General features: G+C 36.6%; 1 gene segment (V, D, J or C); it reads right to left on the reverse strand.

The window, feature by feature from the left end:
* Window positions 1-4,291: 4,291 nt before the first annotated feature.
* The window catches only part of LOC113181960 (T-cell receptor gamma chain C region DFL12-like), a 38,177-nt gene continuing 14,638 nt past the window's right edge, over window positions 4,292-27,830 (reverse strand). The window contains 5 exon segments of the C gene segment in view: window positions 4,292-4,500; window positions 6,968-7,006; window positions 8,221-8,550; window positions 16,304-16,330; window positions 25,997-26,003. Of these exon segments, the coding sequence occupies window positions 4,358-4,500; window positions 6,968-7,006; window positions 8,221-8,550; window positions 16,304-16,330; window positions 25,997-26,003 (546 nt within the window).

The following is a 27,830-nucleotide window of genomic DNA, read 5'->3' on the forward strand; positions in this document are numbered from 1 at the left end:
CTGATCTCTATCTGTGTACCAGAGGCAGACATAGCAACATTTTGAGTACAGATAAAGGCAGGTCTGAACCACTGTGCTAGTCCAGTAGGCGCAGTAATACACAGCAGAGTCACTGCCACCAAGATTTTGTATTATTAATTGATAACTCCCATCTGTTATTTTAGCATTATATTTCGTCGAACTGATTCCTGAGTCCACCACAACCTTGTAATTGTAATTATTATAGTAGAGGAGGCGTCGCGGGACTTGCCCTTCCTTGAATTGATACCAGTGGATGTAGGTACTTGATAAATCACAAGTGATTACCACGTTTGACCCAGGTGAACTCGTGACTGACATCATTCTCCTTTCCAAACTGGAAGATGTTTGACTGCCTGGAATGGTAACAACAATAAAAATTAATGGCTAAAAGGTAATGGGATTCATTGTTATGGCCTCCTTGAGGGGAAAACCACATCCCATGGGCATCTGTGCCACATACTTACCGGGAGGCAGGATGGCTAGAAGTAGGGCTAGAGCCCACAGCATGCCTTCTTCCCTGGGTCACAGAGGAAGAGGACCAGATGATAAAAGGAGAAGAAATGTCTCCCAACACTGACAGCCTGCTCAGAATGGAAGTGATCCCTGCAGCACTGACTTAGAGCTGATCCTCCTGACTGAGTCAGAAGCAGGGAGAAGTAACTGAGGAGGTTCCTGAGAAGAAAACCCAGCTGTTAACCCAGAAGGGGTGGTGCTGGGAGGAGCCCCTGCCACTCTCCTTCTGCCCACTACTCTAGCGCCCCACTGTGGCTGCTGAGGGCAGGCCCTCTGCAGAGGAGGAGAAGCCAGGAAACTGGAGGACTCAGAGCTGAAGAAGGTTGCACACATACATGGTGGGAGGCAGAGCCCATGATGCAAATGCCTGACTCCTTGTAAAAACAGGTCTCTCTGAAGTTTTGAGTTTTCAGGTTGCTTTTGTTACCATGATCTTCTTTATTATGGCCCAAACCATCTTCACTAACATCTGTAAGCTGACCTTTGGACAACCACCAACTGCAAATCTGATAAGCCCTGGATCTCCTTTATTAAAAGCATCTGGGGATATTGGCTGCACATGACTCTACTGTAACACAAATGGATGTGAAGGAGGTGGGGGTCAGTGGCGGACAAGAAACTACCATAGGAGGAGCTCTGGAAGCAGAGGGCCTAGGTCACAGGTATAAATCAGTAGAATGGAGCTCATCCTTGAAGGAGGGATAAAATATTTGTTCTCTCAAAGGCTGACAGTGAGCACAGAAATATAGAATGAGTGTATTATTGGAATGTGTGAAAGGTTTCTACTACCCCTGGGACTGGGCAGATTGAGTCCAGGGCTTGAAGACCCACTCTGCACTATGGCTGGGCAGGAGAGGGTTGGAACATCATTTTTTTTCTCTCACATTAGCCTACCCACCTCTTCTGAGTAACTCTGAACACCTAGTTATGTGATATTAATGTCATATGTAAAACCTCATTAAAGTTGAATCTGATATCATGTTATCTCTGAAGAAGGACTACTTTGATTCTGTATGTGATATTCAATCATGCAGTGAGCTCAGGGCTTCTGTGTCTCTGTGCTCCTGAAGTACCTTTCTGTTGCCCCTATTTACAGGTACCTATGCTAATGGATTCAAGGACATGGGTTTTCCTGCTTTGTCTATGCTAAGAAAATAAAACCAAAAGGTACAGGAATCATTAAATACCTGAGACAAGTCAGACACTTGGTAGAATGTTAAGTATTATCTTGGGCCTTCAGGAATCCTTTGCTCTTCCCTTCAGAACAGTGTCAGGAAGGGTGGGGATGTGACTCAGGGATAGCTTACACAGATAGTATGCTCAAGCCCTGCATTGGGACCCCAGCACCACAAAAGCAAAAAGAAAGAAATAAAAACAGTATCAGGGGAGTGAACAGAAGGTGTGGTGTCTGAAGAATCCTAAGCATCAGATTCCCAACCACCTCCCACAGAGGATAACACACTTTGCAATACCCAACACAGAGAGCCCAGCATACCACAGCAGAGAGAGCAGGTCCTTTCCCTGCCTAATTGTGTAAAGGTGAATACTTCCTTCCATTAGTTGTGGCTTTTTAAAGTGACAAAGTTGGTTGTATGGTTTAACTGCCCTCAACTTCTCTGCTAACACCACATCCAGCCCTGCACTGCCCTAACCAATAGGGGCCGGTTTGACTCTGAGCCTTTTGCACAAATCAACCACATTTGACAGAGCAAGGAAACAAAAGAAGCCTGAGAAAATAACACACCACACCAACACTATCCCCCAACTCTGTGTCCCCTACCACCCACACTCTCCCTCTCTGCACTGCTCAAATTCAAGGCTCCCCAGATGCACTGGGGGGAGGAAGGGACTCAGGTTTGAAACCACATGAGAGGCTGCTTAATGCCCAGGCAGTGAGGTCAGCCCCTCAAAGATCTCAGTGATCTAAAAAAACCTGACTTTGTGTCTGCTTTCCCAGGGTAGGGAGAGTTCCACCTCTCTGAACAGAGCGACTGAGTATGTCCGAAAGAGCTGTGGTCAGTGCAGGATCAGGATATTTAGATATCTAAAGTAAATTTAATATTTTTTGAGTCTGGTTACTCTTATTTTATTTCCAAGTATGAACCTCAGCTTCCAAACCAACACATATCACAAAATCTTAAGCTGATTATAGTTTGTTGTTGTTGTTGTTGTGCTGGGAATTGAACTCAGGGCCTTGTGCATATAAGGCAAGCACTCTACCAACTGAACTATGTCTCCAGCCCCTTAAGCTAATTATAAACAAACAAACTTCCCAGGATTAAATACATTGTAGTTTTAACTCTAATAACAACAACGAAAAATTACTATAAATGAGTCATTAAAGAAAAATAGCTTTTTAATTCAAAAAAATTCATTTATATTTTTCACCCACCTACAATTCACTAAACATTTCCTTTTATCTTTGCCTACAGAAATATCAGTATTATTATACTCAGTTAAAACAGATCAAAGGCATGAACATATACTGCAAAAAATAAAGAGTATAAACACAGGAAAAGATGTGTTATCTTTATTCATAATAGCAAAAAAAAAAAAAGTGACTTTGAGTGGCCGGTTAATTTTTCTAATCTGTAAACTGTAGGAATATAAATACACCTGCCTGGAAGAGCTCTTTGAGGATCAGGGATTGCCTGGTGCATGGTAGAAGCTACAGCAGGTTCCATCCATCCTCTCTGCAGAGAGGTAAGAGCAGAGATCTTCCTTGGTGCTTTGGCATGTATGTGAGTACATACTCTTTTTAGAGTTCATCACATTACAATGTTGTTGAGGACTTTCCTGCACCAAACAATTTAAAAATATCTAATCCAGACAGCTCCAAGGAATAGGGCATCTAAGTTCATTTTATAGGAGGAAATTATGGCAGAGAGTTTTTAAGTATCTGACTTCACACAAATGCTAAATCTCAGACCCAGGAGTGATATTTAGGCCCACTATATCTCTGGCTACAGAGTCCAAGTGCTCAGTCTCCTGGTTCTGCTGCCTCTCCATGATTGGTGCCCCTCTCCTGGGTCTATTATGAGGATCCAGAAACATAGTACTTGTAAAAAAGCTGTTATAGAACTCAGCATATACAGTGTGAGTCACATTAGATATTTTCCTATTTTCATTGGTCTCAAATCAAGTAAACCTGAATCTATGAACCTTCAGAGCAGTATTGTGGGTGTTTTCATTTGGCTGTGGCTTCTCTTGGAGCCAGTCCCCCAAGGAAATCCCCATAACCACCATCGCAAGGGCAGAATTGGACATATGGTGTTGGACTCTTGTTAACAATGTAGGCTTGAAGTCATGGCTAAGTCATCCTCTGTTTCTCACCTTGGACTTTCCAAGTGAAAGTCCAAAATTAAATTCATTTCATCAAAATTAAAATATGCATGTACAAATGTAGACATTTGATATTTAAAAATTTATTGTATCTGTTGTGAAAAGAAAAGTATAGAATAAAGTAGCAAAGAGAGCTGCTTTAGAGTGTTTAGAATAGAAGACCATCTTAAAGATGGTCTCTGTTTAAAGGGCATTAAGGGCTGTGACTCGAAGCAGCACTGTCCCCAACAAGGTTGCCATGATTTGGGATGTCTGGAGAAGTTGATGGAGAACATGGAAACAGAGGCACTAGGGGTTACAATAGGTTGCTCTTTGTTATTACGGCATGAAGTTTCTGAGTTCATGGATGAATTCGAAATCTTCTGCAATGAGGACAGGAAATTAAGGAGCCCATGCTCAGCAAGCAAGCCCAGCCAGGTCCTCAGCAGACATTCTCCGGGACAATAAACAAAAAACATAACACTATCCTGTTGTGCTGCTGTTAGGAGCTCTTCAGATTGCTGCAGACAGCTGTTCTTCTTAACAGATGGAAGGTGATGATGGCCAAGTAGACCACACTCTTGAGCAGCAGGAGGAGGAAGGTCCAGTAGGCAGAGGTGTTTGTGAGCTGCAGCCTCAGTGTATCTAAGAGAAGTCATACAATTAATTGTGCCTGTTATTTCACATGAAAAAAAAACCTCTTGAGGTAGGGTGCCACAGATGTTTGTTTTTGGTGACCTACACTGAAGTGACATTACCCCCACCAAACCCCAAAGGCTAACATCTACCACTTCTACCCAAAACACCAACAGCAAGGTTCAGCTTTCAAGTCAAGTCCATTAACAGCCTCTGCCATACTCAACTTAGAACCTTCCCAATGCCAAAAAGTAAGGTTCATTTTTAATATTTGAGGTCAATAGGGGTCAAATGCATGTGTGATAACGAGGTTTTAGATTTTCTTCACTTCCAAAATGTCTCTAAGTAAAAATAGTTGATCATATTCATTAACTACTAACCAAATGCCAAACAGTATTCTGAGAGCTTTGCATGTAAAATTTTAGTCTTTAAAAAAACCTCTGAGAGAAAGAAAAAAAATATCTTCATTCCCATCTACAAACTAATGATCTGAGAGTATGGATATAAGTAATTTTCCTGATGTTATGCTTTTATTAAGTGACAGTCCCTGATTTTGACCCCAACAATATGACTTTTAAAGAAGACATTCTTATCCACTCTATGATTCCACATTTCCAAAGGCAAAAAACTACCTAGACATCAAAATTTTAATCCTAAGTATAAATCTGAGTTTCTGCTTTCGAAGTATATGAGACATTGCAGGTTATGCATGGATGTAATAAGACTATTAGAGGGACTAATCAGTGGAGTTTGGTGGTGTTCACCATTGTGCAACGTGGGAGATTTTGGAAAAAGAGTACAATATGAAAAATAAAAAGAAAGTTTTTGTGCCAAATTTCTGAAAATATTAGGTTGTTGGGGCACACTCATCTTTTTTTTCTGAATGTCTCTTGTTGATACTCTAATATTTGGGGGATAATGACACATGATATCCTTTGAAGTTTTACAAGAAATATATGACATCATGTAACAATTAAAGATACTGACAGTGGGCCACAGTAGTTAATCAATGTGCCACAAGGACAAGTCTCTTCCTGTGGAAAATTCCACATACATGTTCCATCTTCATAGAATCAGACCTCAAGAATCGTTGACCCTGAGAGTACAAAGAGATCCCAAGAAATGTGTTCACATCTCTGGGCCCTTGGTCAGGTGTGGGTTCCAGCCTCTCCTTGCCTGTGTGCCAGCTAAGATCTATTCCAAGGGATACTGGGAACAGAGATAAGGTGAGCAGGGCTGGAGCCAATGCCTTCAGCCACCTTCTGTGTGCATATGAAGGGAGAAAGGGGCCATAAACTCGTACTTATTTTCAGTTTGATAAAGATACATTTTGCTACACATTCACATTCCATGTAAGTGAGTCTGGCATCATTATTCTCTATTGGCAGATAAGCAAAGTATTACAAAGCGGAAGTCCCTCACCCAGGTGGATACAACTGATGGTTGAGAACAAGGGGAACAGTCGGGGTCTGTGGTACTCTGAGGCCCATGCACTTCCCACCCCCACCATGTGTCCGTCCTGCCTCAGGATCAAAGCTTTGGAATTTCTTGCTCTGAGACTCTAGCTTGGAGGAAGAATAGAAAACTGAATAGAAATATAAATATTATTAAATATTTATATATATATATATTTATATATATTATATTATATTATATTATATATATATTTATATATATATATATATATTTATATATAAATATAAATAGAATAGAAAACAAATCTTCATTTGAAGGCATGAGTTGAAACTCAAGGTCTGGCTGTATGGCATGTGCAAATTACATAATTAATTTTAGCTGATCATTTTTATCTATAAAATTGGAAAAACTATCATACCACTTGATAGGAATATTATGAGGAGGCATAGAGAACACAGTCCAAGAACTTCTACACAAAAAGCATTAAGTGCCACTTTACTTTATTAACACCTATCTAAAACTTTATTTTAAAAAACTAAAAATAACATGGACCCTTAAAAAAACTAGAAATAACTTGATATCACGTTTTTCCAAATCATTTGAAATAATAAAAATCTTTTTGTTGAAATAGTTCAGAGCATGTTACTGTAACTTTCATTTAAATCATTTCCTCCCCAAATCACTAGTTGACTGTGTTAATGTGTTGTCTAGAAATGATGAATTAATTTAATGTATCACTCAATCTATTCTGTAACATCCAATCATTTTTTTTTAAATATTTATTTATTTATTTCTTAGTTCTCGGCGGACACAACATCTTTGTTGGTATGTGGTGCTGAGGATTGAACCCGGGCCGCACGCATGCCAGGCGAGCGCGCTACCGCTTGAGCCACATCCCCAGCCCAACATCCAATCATTTTAGATCATGAATTAATTTAATATATCACTCAATCTATTCTGTAACATCCAATCATCTGTTTTTTTTCTACCTAAAAACAGGTAAGTACAAAAGGGAAAAATGCTAAAGCACGACATGATAAAAAAATACACTAAAACTTACTGATTTCATCTTTAGAGCAAGCTTCAGTCCTGGTGACACCTGCCAGAAATGAGAGCAAGTACTGGTCAATTACTCATATCCAATATTTGACAGTGAGAGCATAAGTGTTTGTATAGATAGATATAGGTTTATGCATAAATCATAAATATATATAATCAGTTCCATGGTGAGACAGGAAGACATTAAAAATCTGAGCCCCACGATTATAGAAATAATTGGTCTCAGGCTGTGATTAAATAGATATCATTCATATATAATTTTTCTACTCCTGAAAAAGAAGTTCATGCAAGATTTTTTTTTCTCTTTTTTACCACAAATGTAATATAATGTTCAAGATAACCTACAATAGAAAGAAGCCATATTATTCCGAATCATGCATATCTTAGGAAAACTGTGCAGACCTCACTTATTGCAAAAACTAAGGGTCCCAGAGGATGAAGTCTTACTTGGAAAATCTGGACCTTGCATGGCAAAGTTTTTGGCATGTTCTGCTCTATGTTTCTTTCACTGATTTAAAAGGGCTGTTAGCCACAGGGAATAGTCTAAGAATGATTCATTTCCATGACCACTTTGAGGCATTTGGATAGCCGTTTAACACTCAGGACTATTCTTACTTTCCAAAGTCATCAATTGTGGACACTCCTTTTAGCATTATCATATACTAAATTGCTAGATGCTTTAGAGTATGTTGTTTGTAGTTTTGTTTTATTTCATTTTTGGTTTTGTTTGCAGTGCTGTAGACGGAACCAGGGCCTCTCACATCCTTGGCAAGGGATCCATCATCGGGGTTATATGTTGGCCTTGTTGTTTCCTACAAACCATTTAACAATTCTTAAAAAAAATAAAATCATGTGACCTTAATATTTTGCATGAAAAAAAAAAAACAAAGGCTGAGAAAGCTTTGGAAAAATTTCTCTTTTTTTTTTTCCAAAGACTAAGTCATTCTAATTAAATGGTAAAATAACAGGGCATGTGCTACCATTAAATGTAATGATATTTAAGAAGAATTTATATAATTTTACATTGATATATCATAAAAAATGTAAAGTAACTCTTTTTCAAACAAGATTTCTAAAGCTGGGCAATGTGTCAGGCACCTGTAGTCACATCTACAGAGATTGAGTGAAGAAGATGACAAGTTCAAGACAAGCCTGGGCAATAGTGAGGCCTAATCTCAAAAATAAGAAAAAAAAGTTTTCAAGGAAAAAGCATAAAAATTTATAAAGTTCATATTTATATTTAAACATATATACCTTTATTTATCGAAGGAAAGAGAATCTCTTGATCAACTCCACCTTTATTATTCTCGTGTTTGACGATACACCTGTGCTCTTTATCCATTGACTCTCCAGTCACAGTTAGCCAGCTCATCTTCATGTATGTGTCATCAGTCTTCACAGTGTTTCCCTGCTGGTCTTCCAGAATCCCATCTCCATCCTTTTCTTTCCAAAATACCTTAATAACATCAGGGAAAAAGTTCTCAAGAAGACAAAGATGGGTCCCAGCCTTATGGAAATTTATTTCAGCAACAGAAGGAAGAAAAATTGTGGGCTTGGGGGAAATGTCTACATCAGAGCTTTTATCTGTGGAGAAAATGGAATATCAATAAAAAGAATTACTAGAGAAACAGAAACGTCACATAGTTTGGAAAAACCTAGTGCATAGAAATAGGAAGAAGAGTTGCCATTGAATTAGTGCCCAAGCTGGTCTTTCATTCCCACCTAGGTTGTGAAGTATTTACTATTGTCCTTATTTATAGATATGGAGAGAGTTTCAAGAGATTAAGTAACTTCCAAAAATAAGAGTTATGAAGTGGCAGAGGCAAATCTGGCCTTCCTCCTTTCTTCACATGCTAAGTAAGGGACGACATTTAACTGTTCCTAACCAAGCTACCAACACTCATGAAACCACTTACTTTTTTTGATTTCTTGTAGTGGTGCACGTTTTCATGGCAGATGACAGGGAGGGAAAGGAGACCAGGCTTCTGTAGTGATCTGTCTGCAGATGAGTCTGTGTTACTTCTAAAGTGCTTCCCTGTCCATCCTTTATCACTTGTGCTCACTGGCCAAGTAGCTCACATTCTCATGATATTTGGTTCTGTGCAACCTAGACTTCATTTAGCTGACTCTAGAATGCATCCTATTTATCTTATTTCTTATATGAGTAAACATCAGGATGTAGATTTTCTCTTTTTTTCTTCTTCTTTTTCCCTCTTTTTTGTTAACAACATGCAATCATTAGTTTTAATGAGTATATACTTTCATTTATACTTTCAATCTATCAAGTGGATCTCTTAGTTTCAAAGACAGATCCCATGTCCAGTTCTGAAGTCCCTGGAGTTCTAGTTGATGTCTAACTAGCTACATAACATTTCACTTTCACATCTGAACTACTTCAAGTTTGGGGTTAGGCAGTATTTAAAGTTGCATCTCCAAATTATTCATACTGTCTTGAATTTAGAAGCAAAATAGCAACATTGTTGTACCTTTTATTAAACAATTTACTGCTTATTTTCAGAAATGATCTTGTGCTTAATCTCATCAACCAATGTTCTTATCTAATTTTGTTTTGCTTTAAAAAAGATTCCAAGATGTTCATTTTATTTTGGGTTTTCATTTGAAGTTCAGTGTGACTAGGAAGATACCAAGAATATTTTTCATATGTTCTTTAATATAAATTGGAAGAGTCTATACATATCTGCATATCCATACATGCCTCTCAGTATTTTTCCCCAAATTCACATTTAATCTACATGCTATTTAACTGTTTTGAAGCTCCATTATTCTCTTTATCTTAATCTGCTGAATAAGGCATGTAATGTAATTGGTATAATGTAAAATTTGTGATTCTAGAGTTTCTTGCAAATATAATGTCAAAATATCAACCAAAGCATCATGTGTTTACAATGGTATATCATGTGTGTCTGAATGTGAATTTGTAATATAATTATTTTTAACCTATTGACTAAAATGATAGATGTTGGCTTTCTAATTGATTTTCAATTGAAACTCAAATGCTTTGCTCTTTGGGCTAGTTGAAGTGAGCATAATAATTCAAGGCCATTTCTTTCCTTTTCCTTCCTTTCTATTTCTTTTTTATTTTCAATTCTGGAGGCTGAACCCAGGGGGCACTTAATCACTGAGCCATAACCACAGCCATTCCCCCCTTCTTTTTATATTTTATTTTGAGACAGGGTTACTAAGTTACTCAGGTCCTCACTAAGTTACTAAGACTGGCTTTAAACTCATGATCCCCAGCCTCAGCCTCCCTAGCCACTGGGATCACTCCATACCACGCCCAGATCCCCAATACTATTATTTATTTATTTATTTGAGGAGTACCAGGGATTGAACTCAGGGGCACTCAACCACTGAGCCATATCCCAGCCCTATTTTGTATTTATTTAGAGACAGGATCTCTCTGAGTTGCTTAGTGCCTTGCTTTTGCTGAGGCTGTCTTTGAACTATTGATCCTCCTGCCTCAGCCTCCCAAGCCATTGGGATTACAGGTATGTGACACCACACCCAATCTTACCTTTTATTTTAAGACAGGGTCTCAGTAGATTGCCCAGATTGGCTCAGAACTTGGAAAAATTCTGTGTCAACCTCTGGAATTATTGGGTTTACAAGCCTGCATGGCCATACTCAACAGGCAAATTCTATTTTTCTTCTTTTTCCAGGGCCCAGGACCAAATCCAGAGCCTTGATCAAGATAGGCAAGGGCTCTGCTGCTGACCTAAATCCCTAACCCCAGACAATTTCTTAAGAACAATTTGGCTTCTCATTTGAGATGAAAAAGACTAAAGCTCCTGACTTTTACACAAAAGTCAGCTATAATTTCTATGTTTTTGAACATGCTGTAAATATAATTGGGTTATAATATACTTATTTTAATTTGGTTCATCTTGCTTTTAAGTGCACATAGTAAGATACTATATATTTCTCCACCACATGCTTTATTTTTAATTCAAAAAGCATATTGTAGAAGATAAGATTGATTTTAAAATTCTATATTATAGTTACATTTTAAGAATACGTTTGTCCATTGAAATACATCTGATTCATTATAATACAGAAATTGAAACTCAAATGTTAAACTTGAAAAATTTCTGCACAGCACCCCACCATGCATTGCCTTTTTTCTCTGGCTAAGCTTGTTTTATTTTTTTGAAGATAAAATGAATCTCAAACTTCTATGACATCCTCAATGTAAGAGTTAACTGGGCATTAAATAGCATATTTGATTGTAATGAAAAGTACCTTTATTGTGCTTTGAAAGTCATGGTCCTTTAAAACTTCCCATACAAATGTACTTATTAAGAGCATTTTTCACGGTCGATTTTTGTTCAAGAAGCATAAAATGGCAGCAATTCTATTTTATTTAAATGATGAATAAAAGAATTACCATATATTTAATTATTTTAAAAAATGACAAAACCTCTTCAATTCAATTATTTATATTAATTTGTACAATCATGCAATGTGAGTTAAATTGCCAACTTGTTTGTATTTGAAGATTCCGCAAGATGAATTATGTATAAATTTATCAAACGTCATATGCATTTTCTATTGAAAGTAAGATTTTGAATCTTTATTTGAGAATTTAAATATTCTCTACTTTCTGTTTTTCCTTCATCAAATCTGGAGGTATAGTTATTTTATATTTAAATATGTATTTCAGATTTTTTATAAATTTCAGAATTATTTAATTGATTTTATATAGACCATTTTCTGTATGAATTTATTTTCCATATGAATCTTATTTGTCAGGAAAAAGCTTTGTATGAATGTTTCCTAACAAATAAGGGTAAAAGCCTTTTTATTGACAATAAAATACAGAATAAATAAATGTTAATGATACAGTTATTATTAGTTAAGACAAAAATATTAAAATTCAAAGCATGTAAAACAACAACAAAAATTTTAAGAAACATTTTAGTGTAATTTTTCTTGCCAAGTGATAAAAAAAATAGTCTGCTAAAGATAAACAAGGGCTGAGGATGTGGCTCAAGCGGTAGCGTGCTCGCTTGGCATGTGCGCAGCGCTGGGTTCGATCCTCAGTACCACATACAAATAAAGATGTTGTGTCCGCCGAAAACTAGAAAATCAATATTTAAAAAATATTTCTCTCTCTCTCTCTCTCTCCTTAAAAAAAAAGATAAACAAGTACCTCCAGATTCAATTTTATTGTGAACAAATGTTAAGATAATCTTTTATAGGAACAGTTAGAAATATACCTGAATCCTTTTAAGAATGTCTGCTCTATAGTAAAGGTTTCTGGCTAAAAACAACTTTCTATCATAGAAAAGCTTCTCTCTTTCCATTTGAATCAGAAAAATTATGGATTGAACAGTATGCAAACAACTCTATTCACATTATCTCTTTCAATACCCATGTATCCTTGCTGGGTTCATACTGTTTTCCCATTTTATGGTTTAGGACACTGAAGCCAAAGGATGTTTCTGCATGTCCACTAAATAGTGATGAATCTGGAGCAGGTGAAGCTCCGAGTCTGCCTTGGAGCAAAGAGTTGACTCCTTTGTCTGACTCTTGGTCATGAGTAAAGGCAATGTCTCCACTCTATTGAGTCCATCGAAGGCTAATCTATAACAGTGGACATGGTCTCAGGGTCAAGTACTTGAATGATATTATTGCCAACATTGTATGAAAGTGTTTCATAGAAGTCTACATGCACACAGAGTCAAACCTTATCAAAATATTTGCACAATGTGTTCCCTGTTCTCTAGTATAAAACTTTCTTTTGAAATCTCTTGTAAGGTTACTACTGAAACTTCATCTCATTCTCTCTTTTTCTAAACATTCTTAATTCTATTCCAGTTTAATCATTCCTTGCCTATCCTCTATTACCTTGGAAATAACATATCCTCCAATACATACCTGTGACAATGAGTTTTGTTCCACCACCAAAAATTTTCCTACCATCATTTCACAGTGTTTTCACCCATATCAAAAATGTTGAACGAGTTTAGTGTCCTTGTGTTCTTCAAATTCTAGGGTCAACATGATGGCCTGAAAGTCCTAAGAAACCAGAGACCAGGATTCTGGTCTTGGTTCATATTGCTCATAACAAGTTCTGTGACTGAGCAAGGTGACTACCTTCAAGGCTTTTGGTTATTATTATTATTATTTTATTATTATCATTTGGTACCAGGGATTGAATCTCCAGGTGGTTACCCACTGAGCCACAACCCAGTCCTTTTTTGTATTTTATTTAGAGACAGGATCTTGCTGAGTTGCTAAGTGCCTCGCTAATCTGCTGAGGCTGGCTTTGAACGCACTATCCTCCTGCCTCAGCCTCCTGAGTTGCTGGGATTACAGGGGAGTGCCACAATGCCCAGAAAGGTTTTTGGTTATTTATCCATTAACAATGATGAGAATGTAAAGCAATTCAACATTGCTACTAGTGCTGAAGTGAGACCAAAATGGAACAATACATAAAAAAAGCAATTGGATTAAAAATACCATAGAAACAGAGAAGGGTTTATCATTATCAGCTTCATTGTTATCAGTAGCTATGACTGTGCTCCAAGATGGTATTGTAATTTCAAAGGACCAAGACTTGCCCTTTTCAATAAAAATTCAGCATTTGGGGTTGCAATTAGATTTAAAGCAATAAAGGAAAGGTCATTCCTCTGTCCTCAGTTTGAAGTCTACTTTGCTCCAATATACCTGAAATTGCCAAAGCCATCATCATAGGAATCGTGTATTTCTCACTCATCTCTTTTATCTTCCCCATTAAGACAATGGAAGGGAGCCCTGGCTCAAGCTAGCAGGTGCAGTGAGTGAGTAAAAACTCTTCCCTTGTATCGTCCAAAATATTGGCTTTCTTCTCAACTAGCAGCACAACACATTGTGAATTCCAAGTTTTCCCCAGAATGTTCCCCTTCAAACAACCTTCCTTCAGTACATGCCAAAGTATGACTTGTAACTGCTGGTTAGGCCCTTAAAGGAAGAAGACGACCAGAGAAATGGCAGGCAGCCTGGTTCTCAAAGCCATCTTAGGTCACTATGTGCTACCTGCCTGACCCATCTGCGAAGGGACCCCTTCTGTGCATAACATTAGATGTCATGAGCCCCACAGCATTGAAATAGTGATGGTACATAATGGGATTCTTCCCTCTATTTCTTAGAATAATTGTTAATAATTGTTGAGTCAAGCACTGTGGCACATGTCTATAATCCCAGAGACATGGAAAGCTGAGGCAGGAGGATCACAAGTTCAAGGCCAGCCTTAGCAGCTTAGCAAGTCCCTAAGCAATTTAGAACCTGTTTTCAAGCAAAAAAATTAAAAAGGGTTGAGGGTGTAGCTCAGTTAAAGCACCTCTGAGTTCAATCCCAGTATCATATCTCTTCTAAAGGATTGGTGCATCTATGTCCTTTCTAATTCTAAAATGAAAAATATTGTATTTGAAAATGCAAGCTCAGGGAAGATACTCCCTCTTAGGAATTGACTGCCCACTGTGAATAATGACCACACAGGAGCAATTCCAAGAATTTTGTGCTAGAATCTGTCCTGAAACCAATATTTTGTTAGCATTTATACGAATACATAAAAATCAGCTCAACTGACACTGGAAAGAGACAAAGCTCTAATAAAATCAGATTTTATTAGAGTGGTATCAGGATTTTAAGAACTCAGTCCACTCTCCCTGGGCAGCTTGGGCTATACCTATTATCTTATAAAGTCTTGTAAAGTCTGGTTTTATAATTTCTCAGGATTTGCCAGAAGCTTTGAATCTCCTCCTTTAAAGGAGTCCATCAGTTCTTGGTCTGGAGTACAACTTAGATTTAATTAATATTTCTTTAATTTTCAAAGAGAAACAATAATAGTAATGACATTGGAACATTTAAAATGAATATTTGCTGTGATTTATATTTGTGACTCATATGAATGGAAGGATGGGTATCTGGATTAATTATAATTTAATGTCTTTTTGAAATCTAATTCCCATTGATAGTCAACTTGATTTGTTACAGAATATGAATACTTACTGATGATCTCTTAAGCTATTCACAGTAGAAAGATGGCACCTTTTGATTTGAACATTCCCTTGCAGTTTCTGGAGCATTGAATATTAACCCTGTGCTGCTCATCAGGAGACCCTAACTGGTGGGCATTTTTGTAGCTATCCTGTCATGAGTGACCAGGCAGCTCTGAGTCATGCAATTGAGGAAGGAAAGTCAGTACAGCTGCAATAGCTCGTACCAGCTTCTGTATTTCTGGCAAATATAATGCAGAAATAAAATTTAATGAAATGCTATAAGAACAGCTTGTCATTCTGTACAAGGAACCTGAGAATAATATCTTGAAGCTTTAGTGAATGCCTATGCAATAGGATGTCCTAGAGCCCCGATTTTTGCCACAGTTACTAATCTTATAACTAGGAAAACAAATGACCATAAGCCTCAGTGTCTTCATCTATGAAGTAAGAATAACAGAATCTCTTGTCCTGGGATGTTAAGCAAGGAGGGAAGTCCTGAAACTCTTTAATGTTATGGTACTGGGCCATTTAATCAAATTCTTCCACCAGATACAATACAGATTGGATATTCTTCATATAAAATGCTTGGGACCAGAAATGTCAGAGATTTTTGGATTTCAGAGTTTTAGATTAGGGATGCTCAGCTTGTATGTAAAACCATGAAGAGTCTTTCCCTACACCTTGGACTGAAATGGTTTGTGGAACTTGCAAATTCCAGTTTATCTCCAGACCATGCAACCGAAATCATTGCTCCATAAACTGTGACTATAGTTAGCCTACCTTCTAAAGGATTAGAGAAATGAGAAGATGGAATAATTTATACTCCATAGTAATGTTCTAAAAGAATTACATATATTTTTACTGTCTTTAGCCATAAGATTAAAATTAAGAATTTAGATTTTGCAGATTAGTTAGAGATAGCTGAATTGTGATTTATCTCATAATATATAGAAGAAGCAATTAGTCAAAATCCATTTTAAAGACTCACTTCAAAAACCTTATACAAAAAAAAGTATCTTGAGGCAACAATATTTACACTAATAGTCTACAGACATGGTTTCCCAAATTTTAATTTCTAGCCCTAGGCTATAGTTTCTGTGTGTGTGCATTCTAAATGTACACATTCAATCTGCTTTCTAACAGGGAAGGGAAGAAATCATGTACAAAGTAATTTTGTTTCAATATCCAGAATCCCAAAACTATGAAATTGCTTTTCCTAACCTGAGGCCAAGAAATTGGTAGAGTCAGGAAAAGTTTATTGCATTTTTTTTTCTTCTACAAAGCCTGTATCTATTTTTCATTGCTAGAGTAAAAACAGGAAAAAGGTTACTTACCAGAGGGAGAAACTATGAGCTTTGTACCTCCTCCAAATATCTTGATCCAACCTTCACTATATATCACATTGCTCACAGCTTCTACAAAAATCTCAGCCTTCTCCTATGCTTCATGACATGCCCAAGAGTTTAACATCTTTGTCCTGGAAGTTTGGTCTTCTGAGTTTCTTTCAACTCCTCGACTATAGGTTTTGTGCCGTGTGATATTTTGTAAGTTTCCTCTTACACAGACCTTGTAAACTCTTTCCATTGAAGCAGGAATCTTTGGAATGCACCAAAGAAATTGTCAATGGTAAGAACAGGAAAAAAGAGAGATGGGCCAACTGGTCCTATTTTTCTAAGTTAACAGGAATAGTATTCTGAGAATTGAGTCCTTTATTTTTAAATTTCTAGGTGTTCGGTTGTATTAAAACTGCTCAGAGATACCATCAAAGGAAAGGGACTTCCGTTCTTACAGACACCGAGGCATCTGTGCCAGCCATTGGGAACACATTTCTCAAAGGAGGAAGCTCTTTAGTAACTGAAAATGCAAATGTGAGAACTGTGATCAGGTCTCCACTTTCAGTAAAGCCACATTTACTGTGTGGAATCACATTCACTATAGGAGCAGTGCCAAGTGAGGAAATAAATTCTGTGACGAGTTATTATTTTTCCTGGAATAAGAGAATAAACCTGTAGAATTCTATTCCCCATGAAATTAGAGATTTCTTACTTAAACTACACTAGAAATTCCAGTTCTCTGATATGTTGAAAGAAGAAGTCTCTTTGGCAGCACTTTTGTAATCTTATGTCTTTTTATCTCAGAGTGGGAATAGAGAAATTGCCAGAATCAGCCAATTCCTCATCCCACTGCAGATGAACAGTTCAGTTGCAAGAACCAAGAACAGGCTGAGGTGGCCCCCATGTTCACTCCAGGCCCAATCCAACCTAGCCTAAGTTCCATGAGCACATATGCCATCTGCCAACAAGGGTGAGGGATGAATGTGGTCATGGAGGAAAACTGTCCATGGACAGCCACTTACAACCACCAACCCAATTGGCCAGAACAGGAGGCTAAATGAAAATTATGTCTGAAAGTGTTTTTAAATTTCAATTGATTGATTGATTTACTATATCATTTTCTAAATTCCATTTTTTAATTACTTGGAGCTATCCATTACCCTTTCCATCTTTGGCACCCACACACAATGCCCACTCAATCCTTTTAGTTTTTATTTTATTTACTAATCAGAAGCTTTTTTTTCAGTATTATCTGCATTTCCAGATTCATGAAGGATCTCAGAAATAAAATGCAAAATAATGAGTATTATTTTATGAAATCTTTTATTTTACAAAACTTATAAGAAGATATATGAGAACTCTAGTAAGACCACAGTTACTGACGGCCTACAATAAAACAATAATACAAGGAGAAACTTATTAATGATGAAGAAACTATCATAAAGAAGCCAATACCTGATGTGTGTGTGTCAAAAATTTGCTCCCAAAATATAGGCTCTCACTTCACCTCATTGATTGTTTCTTTTGCTGGGAAAAAGCTTTTTAGTTTAGAGTCCATCCCGTGTATTAATTCTTGATTTTATTTCTTTTTCTTTAGGAGTCTTATTAAGGAAGTCAGGGCCTAATCTGACATGATAAAGACTTAGGTCTACTTTTTCCTCTATTAGATTCAGGGTCTCTGGCATAATTTCTAGGTCCTTGATCCACTGTGAGTTGATTTTGTATGCTAAGAGCAGAAGTTTCTAAACATATTTGCATACCTCCCCTAGTCATAACATCAAGTATTCATTTTATGTTATTTTCTTTATAAATTATAGAACTATATTAATTCATCAGTTTTTCAATATGTTACATTATAAAATATACAGCTAAAACTATGAGTTAAGGTGAATAAACAGAGAAGTACTAACACTACCTGTTTTTGCTCCAATGGTTCATGGGCCAGGGCTTGTGAATTGGATTCTGGAGACTGCTTGTGCAGGCAGCTGTCTTCTCACTAGTACCTTGGGAGAAAAATCAGCTCAGGAGTGAATGATTTAGTAAAAAGTATCTTCAGCAAACTTAAATTTAATACATTTTCCTGAGAAGTAGCAACCAGGATCATTATACTCAGAATGTTCAACTTGAAGAAAACATTAAATGCATCAGAAGACAAGAACCAAAGCATTACAGATATTCAAAGAGAAATGAAAGATACCTCAACCAATAAATAAAACTCCTTGGAAACTAAACACCATACATGAGTCAAAGATGACTTATGTACAGCATATCCCATGTGAGTTTTGTGTTAGAGAATAGAAGGCAGCCACATATGACAGGCTAATCAGGCTTTGGTCCCATAGTGCTACAGTGTTAAGCATAAGTATTAAAGACAGACTATAACAGATTCCACTTAAAAATACACTGTACCTTGTACTTCCAAAAAAAACTAATTTTCGGGATTCTTTCAGCATGAAATCACCTTGGGTAATACATATGAGGTACAGATATGCAAGAGGACATAAAAGTGGCAGACACAAAAATCAATAAACTGTGACTTTACAGTTAAAAAAGAAGACGCCAATACCTCCTAAATTCACATCTAAATTAACTGCAATTCCAGTCAGAATCACTAAAACATTTTGTTTCTTCTAGAAAATGAGGATTAGTAATGAGCTTAATAAATTGATTAAATATCTATAAGGACATAGAAAGATGAGGGAAGGAAAAAGAAAAGAAAATAGCAATAAATAGACATTTGGGATAATAGATGCTAATGCTTATTACAAAGCTACTGACATAATGATGTAAGAATAATGAAGCAGATAAAAAAACAGAAAACTTCCAGAAAAGCGTTCCAAGTATGTTGGTATGTGAAATAATGACACAACATTTTTAAACTGCAAGAATTTGATAGATTGCTTAAAAACTGGAATTGGACAAGGATTAATGTTGGATAGATAAAAATCTCTCTCTGCCTCCTACCATATGTGATAAACCCTAAACAGATTAAAATGACAAAGACACAGCTGCCTGTGTGTTCAGAAGTTGTAGGAGTGTAATTACATCCACTGATGAGAGGAGAATTGGCTGGGAATGGGGCAGGAGAAGTATCAATTAATACACTAGGTGTTAAGAAGTAAGTATGTGGGTAATTTTGTCTTTTTAATAATGTTTTCAAATAAACGTTTTTAAAAGAATAAACAAGGAGGACTTACTGAAGGCTTTTCAGAAGATATAGACACGACCAGCTTTGTGCTTTAGAAAGATAAATTTATTTGTGGAAATCAAAGGGAACTGGGCAGGGGAGTAGTTCAGGTGATACAGCCATATCTCACACACGATCACAAACCAGCCAGAGGCGACTGAGGACCTGTGTTTCCGCTGTGACCAAGGAGTGTACAGAGTGTGCAATGCAAATGAATATATGTAATGTGTTTTGAAGATTCCTGTGAAAGAATTCAAATAATTAGCATCTTAGAGGTTGAAAGTGAAGGAAAGGATGCTTTAAACTGAAGGGAATTGATAGATTCAGGGCCTGGTGCTTCCACTCCTGGTGTTGTGTGTGACCTTGGTACAATTTACAGAGCCTTAGTCTCTTCATCTGTAAGATGGAGATGAAGAGACCCATTTCTCATGAATCCATAAGGTTCAAATGAAATAATGTGTATAGACTAGAGATTGGGATATAATAGATATTCAAATATGGACTATTTTCTCTGATCATTAATGCAAAAATTCAGGCGCTTTTAAAGAAAGAATGGAAGAATCTTAGATTTGTGAATAAAAATCAGTAATTTTAATTCTCACCCTCCCTATGTAACCCAGACAGACACACACAGCATTTGCCAGGTCCTGAGATGACCAGTGGAGGAAACTTAAATCCTGTTTTACAAAATATAATGAAGAATGAATTAATAACCATGTAAGTTACAAGAAAGTCCAGTAAGGTCGAACATATTTCAATTTAATTGTAAAGTTTTGCATCACTTTCTCAAGCTTGGCCTTGACAATTTTCATCATTGACCAAACTCAACCAAATTTGTTAGATGAAAAAAAGGTGTTAAAATACATCTCATTTCTCATTTCAATGTTTGCTTGCCAACTAAAAACAAAAGAATAACGTATACATTTTTTTTTACATTGGTTCATATTCTGGAAATTTTAGAACTTTTACTGGAATCTGGTACCTGAAAAAGTTGCAAAGATTTCCTTTGAGAAAAAATGAGAAGATTGTTCTCTTAAGCAAAATAAACACATTGTCCACATTATCTGACATGTGTAAGAAGTGCAAATCACATACATCTATAAACCACTCATTTTCATGAACTGGCATAATGTTGATTTCACATATTTTATTGCTTGAATAATACCAAATATGTTCCAACAAAGTATAGTGGGTCATTGGGAAGTATTGAGTTTTCTTGTTTATAAATATCAGAGGACAGTGTTTGAGAGAGGCCAGGTCATTTCACTTTCAAGAAGTTATTTCTCTTTAGCAATTTCATCTCTCATCTCCCTTCTAAATTTGATGATCTCTTAATTTCTTGGGGCTCCAAATGTATGACAGATACTTAATTTATATAGCACCCTCAGCAAAACATGCCTGGGGAAGCCCCTATTTATTTTTGGCAAAGAGGATATTTGTCTGTTCTGAAGAGGGAGGCACAAAGGGCCCTTCTGTGTGAAAGAATATTTCCTGGGGAATTAATACCACCCCAGTTCCAAAATCTCCTTTCTGTTTTCTTTCTTCCTATTGCAGGTTGATAAACTCTGGCCTTTGACTGTGGTAGTAGAAGGAAAGAAAATTCATAAATATAATGTTTACTAGGAGTCAGGCTTCATCTTACATTTACCTCTTTTACGTTCACCTATAATTTGTTATGATCATAGAAAGTCAGATAGGAAACTGGAAACTTGGGAGTTTGAATTTGAATTGAGTTTTGCAAAATCCCAGTCCCTGTTCATTCAAATGCTTCTTATTGTGTGGACGGAGTTGTTTGGCAGGGTAGTGTGTCAAGGACAGTTTCTAAGTTTGTGCAAATCTGGATAAGACAGTGGATCTGCATTTCGTCTGGCCATGTGTGATTTTGGGTATTGCTTTCTGAAAATCACAGGGATCATCAAACTAATAAAAAGTAGATTAAAAGGTTGATTTGCATATTCTAAAAAGCAATATACCAGTGCATGGTACTATGAAGCAAGTGCCTCTAAGTAGGAGGCAGACTACTGATAATGATAATGTACTGCATGCTTGTGAAAGCTACAAGAAAGGACTTCAAATGTTTTCACCATCAGGAATGGATAAATGCTTGGGGGAAATGTGTTTAGCCTGATTTGAACATTACAAAATGTATACATGTGTCAAAATATAATATGGTATCACATACACATGGATAATTTTGTTTGTGATAAAGCATCAAAAATTACTGTAAAAAAAATTGAGGTCTTTGAACTTTCAAACACTAATGCTTAATACGGGGATGTGGCCAGTGTCTCCCTAGGGGGTTCTTCTTCCTTCCAAGTAGGGTGTAAGCCACCTAAGAAATTAAAGTCTACAACTAGTGAAGAACAAGAGACAAAGTCAGAAAGATAGTTTCAAAAAGTTGGAGCCCCTGATAGGTCCAGTCCGCACAGGAGCTGGAGCTAGACAATTAGAAAATGGCTCCAGTGGTTTATTTAAATTTTTTAAGAAGGTACATCAAAAACAGGGATAAGGTTACAGGAGTGGAGTCTTGCTTCGTGATGTCTTACAGTCACCAGGTCCATTGGCATCATGGCAGGTCATACCCATCTCAGAAAGGCTGTGCGACTACAGCAGGTCACCCATCCCTGGTGCTATATAGGACCTTTGGCAGAGCTTGAATGTGTTCTCACAATGTGTCTAGGCAGTCAACCAGAGGAAATATCCACTAGAAGTTCCCAGACACCAGATTATCCTATTCATTAGGCTGCGATGTGCAATATAGTCCAAATAGCCCATGGATGGCTCTAAACATCTCCTCCATTTTTAATTTTAAATACAAATAAGGGGTATTTACTTTGAGTCACTGGGTCCTTGATCTGAGAGCATCACAATCTATTATTATGCTCTAAAAAGAATTCATAGCAAATATATCATTTCAATAACATACAATGTAGATAGTTTTAACATGTTTCCAGGATGGGAGCCAATAATTAATTTACAAAGTATTTGATCAGCTAGAGATGCAGGGACCATGAGATTGGTTCTGCTTTTCTAAGTATCCTGGGTGCTCTGATGTATTCCCATGAGGTTTAAGCCATTATTATTTTTATGCTAAATATCCATTAGATATCTTTTAATTTTTCCCAAATTTACTGGGAAGTATGATATTTGGCTGCAGTAATAAAGCCATATTTAGCAAAGCATTTAATTTGAGGGTATAAAGATTGAATTTGAGGGTTTAAAGCTCACTATTGATATTTGAAAGAATAGCTTTTAGAATATTTTAGTTTCAATCTAACAATACTTACCTAATTGCATGGGACTTTAGAAATACTTTGAGCCAAATTATTAAGAAAATTTACGGATATTATCCATTTTTTCTTATTTTTATATCTCTAATAATTAAAACATAAGAGAATTGAAAAAGGCTCACAGGCCAAAGCAGGAATCCTCCTTGTGGTTCCTGCCTATAAAGTTATGCATGGGGCCATTTATATAATGTAGAAAATTTGAGGCTGCAGTTAAATTCCAGAGATCTCTTTGAATATCATCCTCCCTAAAAGTTAGAATATTACCAATGGAACTTCCAGAGGTAATAACATCATAAGAGAATGGAATAAGTCCATAAATATAGTGAATACTGAAACAGATAAAATCTGAAAGAATACATTAAGATTCATAGGACCCAAATTATTATCAAATAAGGAATAACTTATAAATCTAAACATATTATTGATCTTTCTAGTGTAACATCAATCAGTTTCCCAGGCTTTAATTTGGGCTTCATTACATGGCTGTAAATAACACTAAAACAACAGGTAGTAATCTAAATCATATGGGTTTTTTAAAGAATTGGAATGATTGTATGTTCAATCTTCTTTTTACATTTTGAAAATAGTTCTAGATAATTATATTTTCAGCTTCTTAGATCATTTACTAAATTAAGAATCCAAATTAAACATGGCTGCTTGCAAATTCTTGGTAAGAAAAAAGAAAAGTGAGATACATTTAGTGACAGTACTTCCATGTAAAGTTTTCCTGACTTTAGACTTTCTATAGGAAATGGCATCTTGATATGGCTGTCTTTTATCAACTTTTGAAGATAAACCCAAAACATATTCATCACTACTAGAGATTCTATGTCACACTGGCAAAGCTTTTGTATATTTCATTCAATTAGGAAAGATACCAAATTTTATTGCAGAATGATTAAAGTAATGAAATATTGGTGGGTATTCTGTGGAAATAATTGGCCTATTATGAAAGAATTTCATTTCAATAATCGTCCCATTTTAATAACTGTCCAGATATAATCTTAAGTTCTAAGGACCAATATGAATGGCTGGCCTAGGTCTTTTTCTATGCTGTCCTTTCCTCAAAAGTCACCTTTAAGTAGCACCATGCTCATCATGGGACCAACATATAGTCAGGTTCCTATTGTAGCCAGTATAATTAAATCCAGCAACATGAATAAGTGCAATGTTTATCTGTAAAATCTCCCATCATGTAAGTATCATTAGAAAATATTGGGATGAATTCCCTAGTCCACATTGTTAGGTACATAAGAGGTGGATCTGGGGAACAGGTCCATTGAAGTCTCTCCGTAGATTTAACTTGCCTGATAGCTCACAATGTCAGCATAGCTATAAACATTGTGGTTAGAGATTTACCTTCCTGTGTCAAGTTTTTCAGTTGTCTCCATGATACAGGTTTAGATTCCATCCTTTGAAATTTTAATTATCCTATTGTACCATGTGTTGCTCAGCAGCAGCCAGACTTTTAGTATTAAAATTTAAAGAATTTTTTTAAAAATAATTTTATGAGATTCATTGGGCCATGTAGGATCTTGTTTTCCCCCTTTTTATTATTTAAAATTAAAGGAAAAAATTGATATTATTCAAGCCAATGTTATTGAGCTGAATAACATTGTAAAACAAACAAATAAAAAACCTTAGATTTTACCAAATGTATGATATGATTTTGTTTATAGTAATGGGTTGAGCAACAAAATTATAAAATGGAATCAGTATAGATGTTGAATGTCAGTTTTATAACTTATTTGTTCTATAGTTAATAGTCATTTTAAATTAACTTAAGTTATTATATCAGAATTGGTGCTTATGTAAGGTGTTTTAATATTGAAACTAATCTTAGTTTCTCATTTGACTACCTTTCTATAGTTTGGCTATAGAATATTTATAAAGATTGTTCTTGAACTTCCTTAATTGGTTGTTCCAATTCTATTTGGAACAAATAGAATTTGTTGTAAAGATTTTTTTTTATCATTGTCAATAATGAAAGTTTTTACTTCATAATGGTTGATATTCTGTTTACCATGTGGACTATTACTACTTAGAAATCTAAATGGTCAAATACCTTGTTGGGAATAAAAAAAAAAAGAACAATGAGCACTAAAAGCAATCACCTAACACTAGAATATATAGGGCTGGGTCTAGTTTAAATTTAAAATCCAATTGAATTGTACAAATTACTTGTTTTATTTGTCTTTGCATTATACCTGGAGATTGCAGTGACCAGGGGAATATTCTGGCCATACCCTTCAGAATTATAAATAGGCACCTATTGCTGTCCAAGATTGCCTATTATCCTGCACATGTCAGTGTGAATGTAAGGAGTTTCTAAACTTACATTGAGATAGAGAGGCAAGTGGAAGTGCTCTGGCCTTAATATCTAGAGTTTTGGCTGGAGACCATCTTGACAGCCAAATGTCATCTGAGGTGACTCTGAGCAGGGTTTTATCTGGTGTGTGGTTGACTTTTGAGGATGTGAAGCCTTAGTTCCTAGGGTTCCCATCTCTGCTTTCAGAACTCACATCACACACACACACACAAACCTTAAGAATGTTTGGGTTTCCTCATAATTTTATTTCTCATTACTGGAGGAGAAAGAACATGTATAAAATATTTAAAAAAAACACTACCATGCATTTCATCAAACATCCTTGCCATTGTGATATATGATACAGGAAACCTTTGCCACTTACTGAGATGTAAAAGCTTGAGGATAAAAATAACGTGTTAAGTAGTTTGTGGTACAAGGGACTATGACTGGAATTAATTTTGTTTGGGTAACTTATTAGTAGTGTTTAGGTGTAATATCATAGCATGGACTTTTTGAGTGTTGCTGTTATTATTTTCAAGGATTATCTGGTAAGTCATTTGACATAAATAAGTCCTGGGACTAACAAGGCAGAAGTTGGCCAGTGCCCCCCCCCCCTTTAACCAAAGACAAATTAGAAATGTTTTCAGGTTTCACAGTGAAGTAGAGGAAATCTTGGCCTTGGGTCAGCAGGTCCTTCTGGAACTGGCAAAATATTTACACATATATTCATTAAGAAGTCAGTGTCTATCTTATGCATGACCTTATGTTGGGTGTATATGCTGAAGAAACTATTCCAGTGTTATGATTTCAGAACAGAAATGAAGCTATAAGAAAGGAGGGTAAGTAACCTTGGATGGGATAGCAGAATGGGGATTGATGGAGCCTGGAGTCCATCCTCTGCTGACCTTCTCCCTTTCTAAATAGTGTGGCAGTCACGTACTTCACCTACATAAAACCTGGTTGGGGGCTGGATTATCACTTGGAAGATAAGAAATTGTTCCCAGATTCCTTTTGAAAGATATGCAATGTTGCTTTAAAAAAATAATCAATATTGACCACAAGAGAGGTAGAAAGAGGCACTGAACAGAGTCTGAGAGGTAGGAGTATTCCTGCCTCTGAGGTTCACTAGCTTGAGCAAGCCAGTTGGCTCCTAATTTTGAGTGAAAGCATTGGGCTAAATATGTTCCAAGCACCTTTCTGTTCCAACACCTGTGAACCTGGGAATGACAGTATTGGAGAGTCCATGTGGTTGCATATGAGCACAGCTGAGGGGTCTTAATCGGGAGGTTCTCATACAGGTCCCTTGTGACTCTGTGACATTGTGGGATCCCAGCAAGCACAGAAGTATGTGGCTTCATCTGAGGTGACAACATTATTGATTATCAGATAAAAGATGCCATCTTCTCTCTCTTCTGTCTCCAAGCGGGGGTTGGGCTTATCTTGCTTGTTAGTCTTGGAGGAGCCATAAAGGATCCGCTTCAGGGGCTCCCCTTCTTTCAGTTGATACCAGTGCACAATGGCATTCTGGAGGGGGATCCCAGAGACCTTGCAACTGATGTGTGCTGTTCTGTCTGATCTTCGGGTTAAGGTTATTTGATCCTGAAATAACCTTATTTTGGAGTCTCCACCTGAAAAGCAAAGAAGAGAGATCATAGGTATTAAAATTATTTTTGTGTCCAGATGACTCTGTACATGAATGGAACAGGACAAGAAAGAAGTTAGGTTGACTTACAAATCCAAGTCAAAGTCACAAGAAAAATCCATGAGGTTATCATTTTCAGTGACTAGTTAGGATTGACGGCACCAGAAAGCATGAACAGGACCTGGGGTATGATGGCAGCTCTTGCTCCGAGGAGGAGGAGGGACAGGGAAGAAAGGCTAGTTTCTGAGCCAATAAGAGTCCTGCACAATGAGATCTGCTGCAGTGCTGCTTCATCAGGTTCCTGGTGTTGAGACTGTCAGTTCCCAGAAGACCAGAGAAACATCTGTGCACTAATACAATGTTACATTACCCCACCCCCAACCTCCATAGGAGCATTTCCTCCCTATTGTCCTTTAAATGTTTTTAATACTCCTATCCTTATCCTTGACCTCTTTTTTTAATCACCTGCATTTTATACTTTGCCATATTTTGTAACACCTATAGATAGCTATGCATGCTTATCTTGAATGCAGAAGATAAGTGCTATTATTGCACATAGTAACAAACGAGGTCAAATTCCACAATCTTGTGCAGAAATAGGTCTGTTTTATGGATCAGTAGTTTGCTCAAAGTTCACAGCTTGATGCCTTATTAATAATTAGTGTGGTTACAGACACTGAGGTATTTCATGCTATTGTTTAAGGAGAAAAAAAAATCTTTTTATGTCTACACTGCTCCATTTCATTTTTAGTTTTAAAAAAACTAAAGCACCCCTTTAATATTATTTGGAGGACAAGGTAGATGTGATTTTCTATGAATTTCTGAGGATCCCCACTTTAGTTGAAGTGGCTCAATGAGGTGAAAAACACTGGGATTTTCGTACTATGATGCTAAGAACCTTCAGACGAAACTTCATTTAGTCCTCAGAAACCCACCGTAATTGTTAACACTTAACATTGTTCCCACTTAACGTTGGGAAACAAAATAAAAAGCTCTAGTAATTTTCCTAGATAACATTGTCAGTGAGTGGCCCAGCAAGAACATTAACACCCAGGCCTATCTCATTCAAAAGCCCTACATTCTATATAGTTCATTCA

Source organism: Urocitellus parryii, chromosome 3 (assembly GCF_045843805.1).
Source record: "Urocitellus parryii isolate mUroPar1 chromosome 3, mUroPar1.hap1, whole genome shotgun sequence".
Lineage (NCBI taxonomy): Eukaryota > Metazoa > Chordata > Mammalia > Rodentia > Sciuridae > Urocitellus > Urocitellus parryii.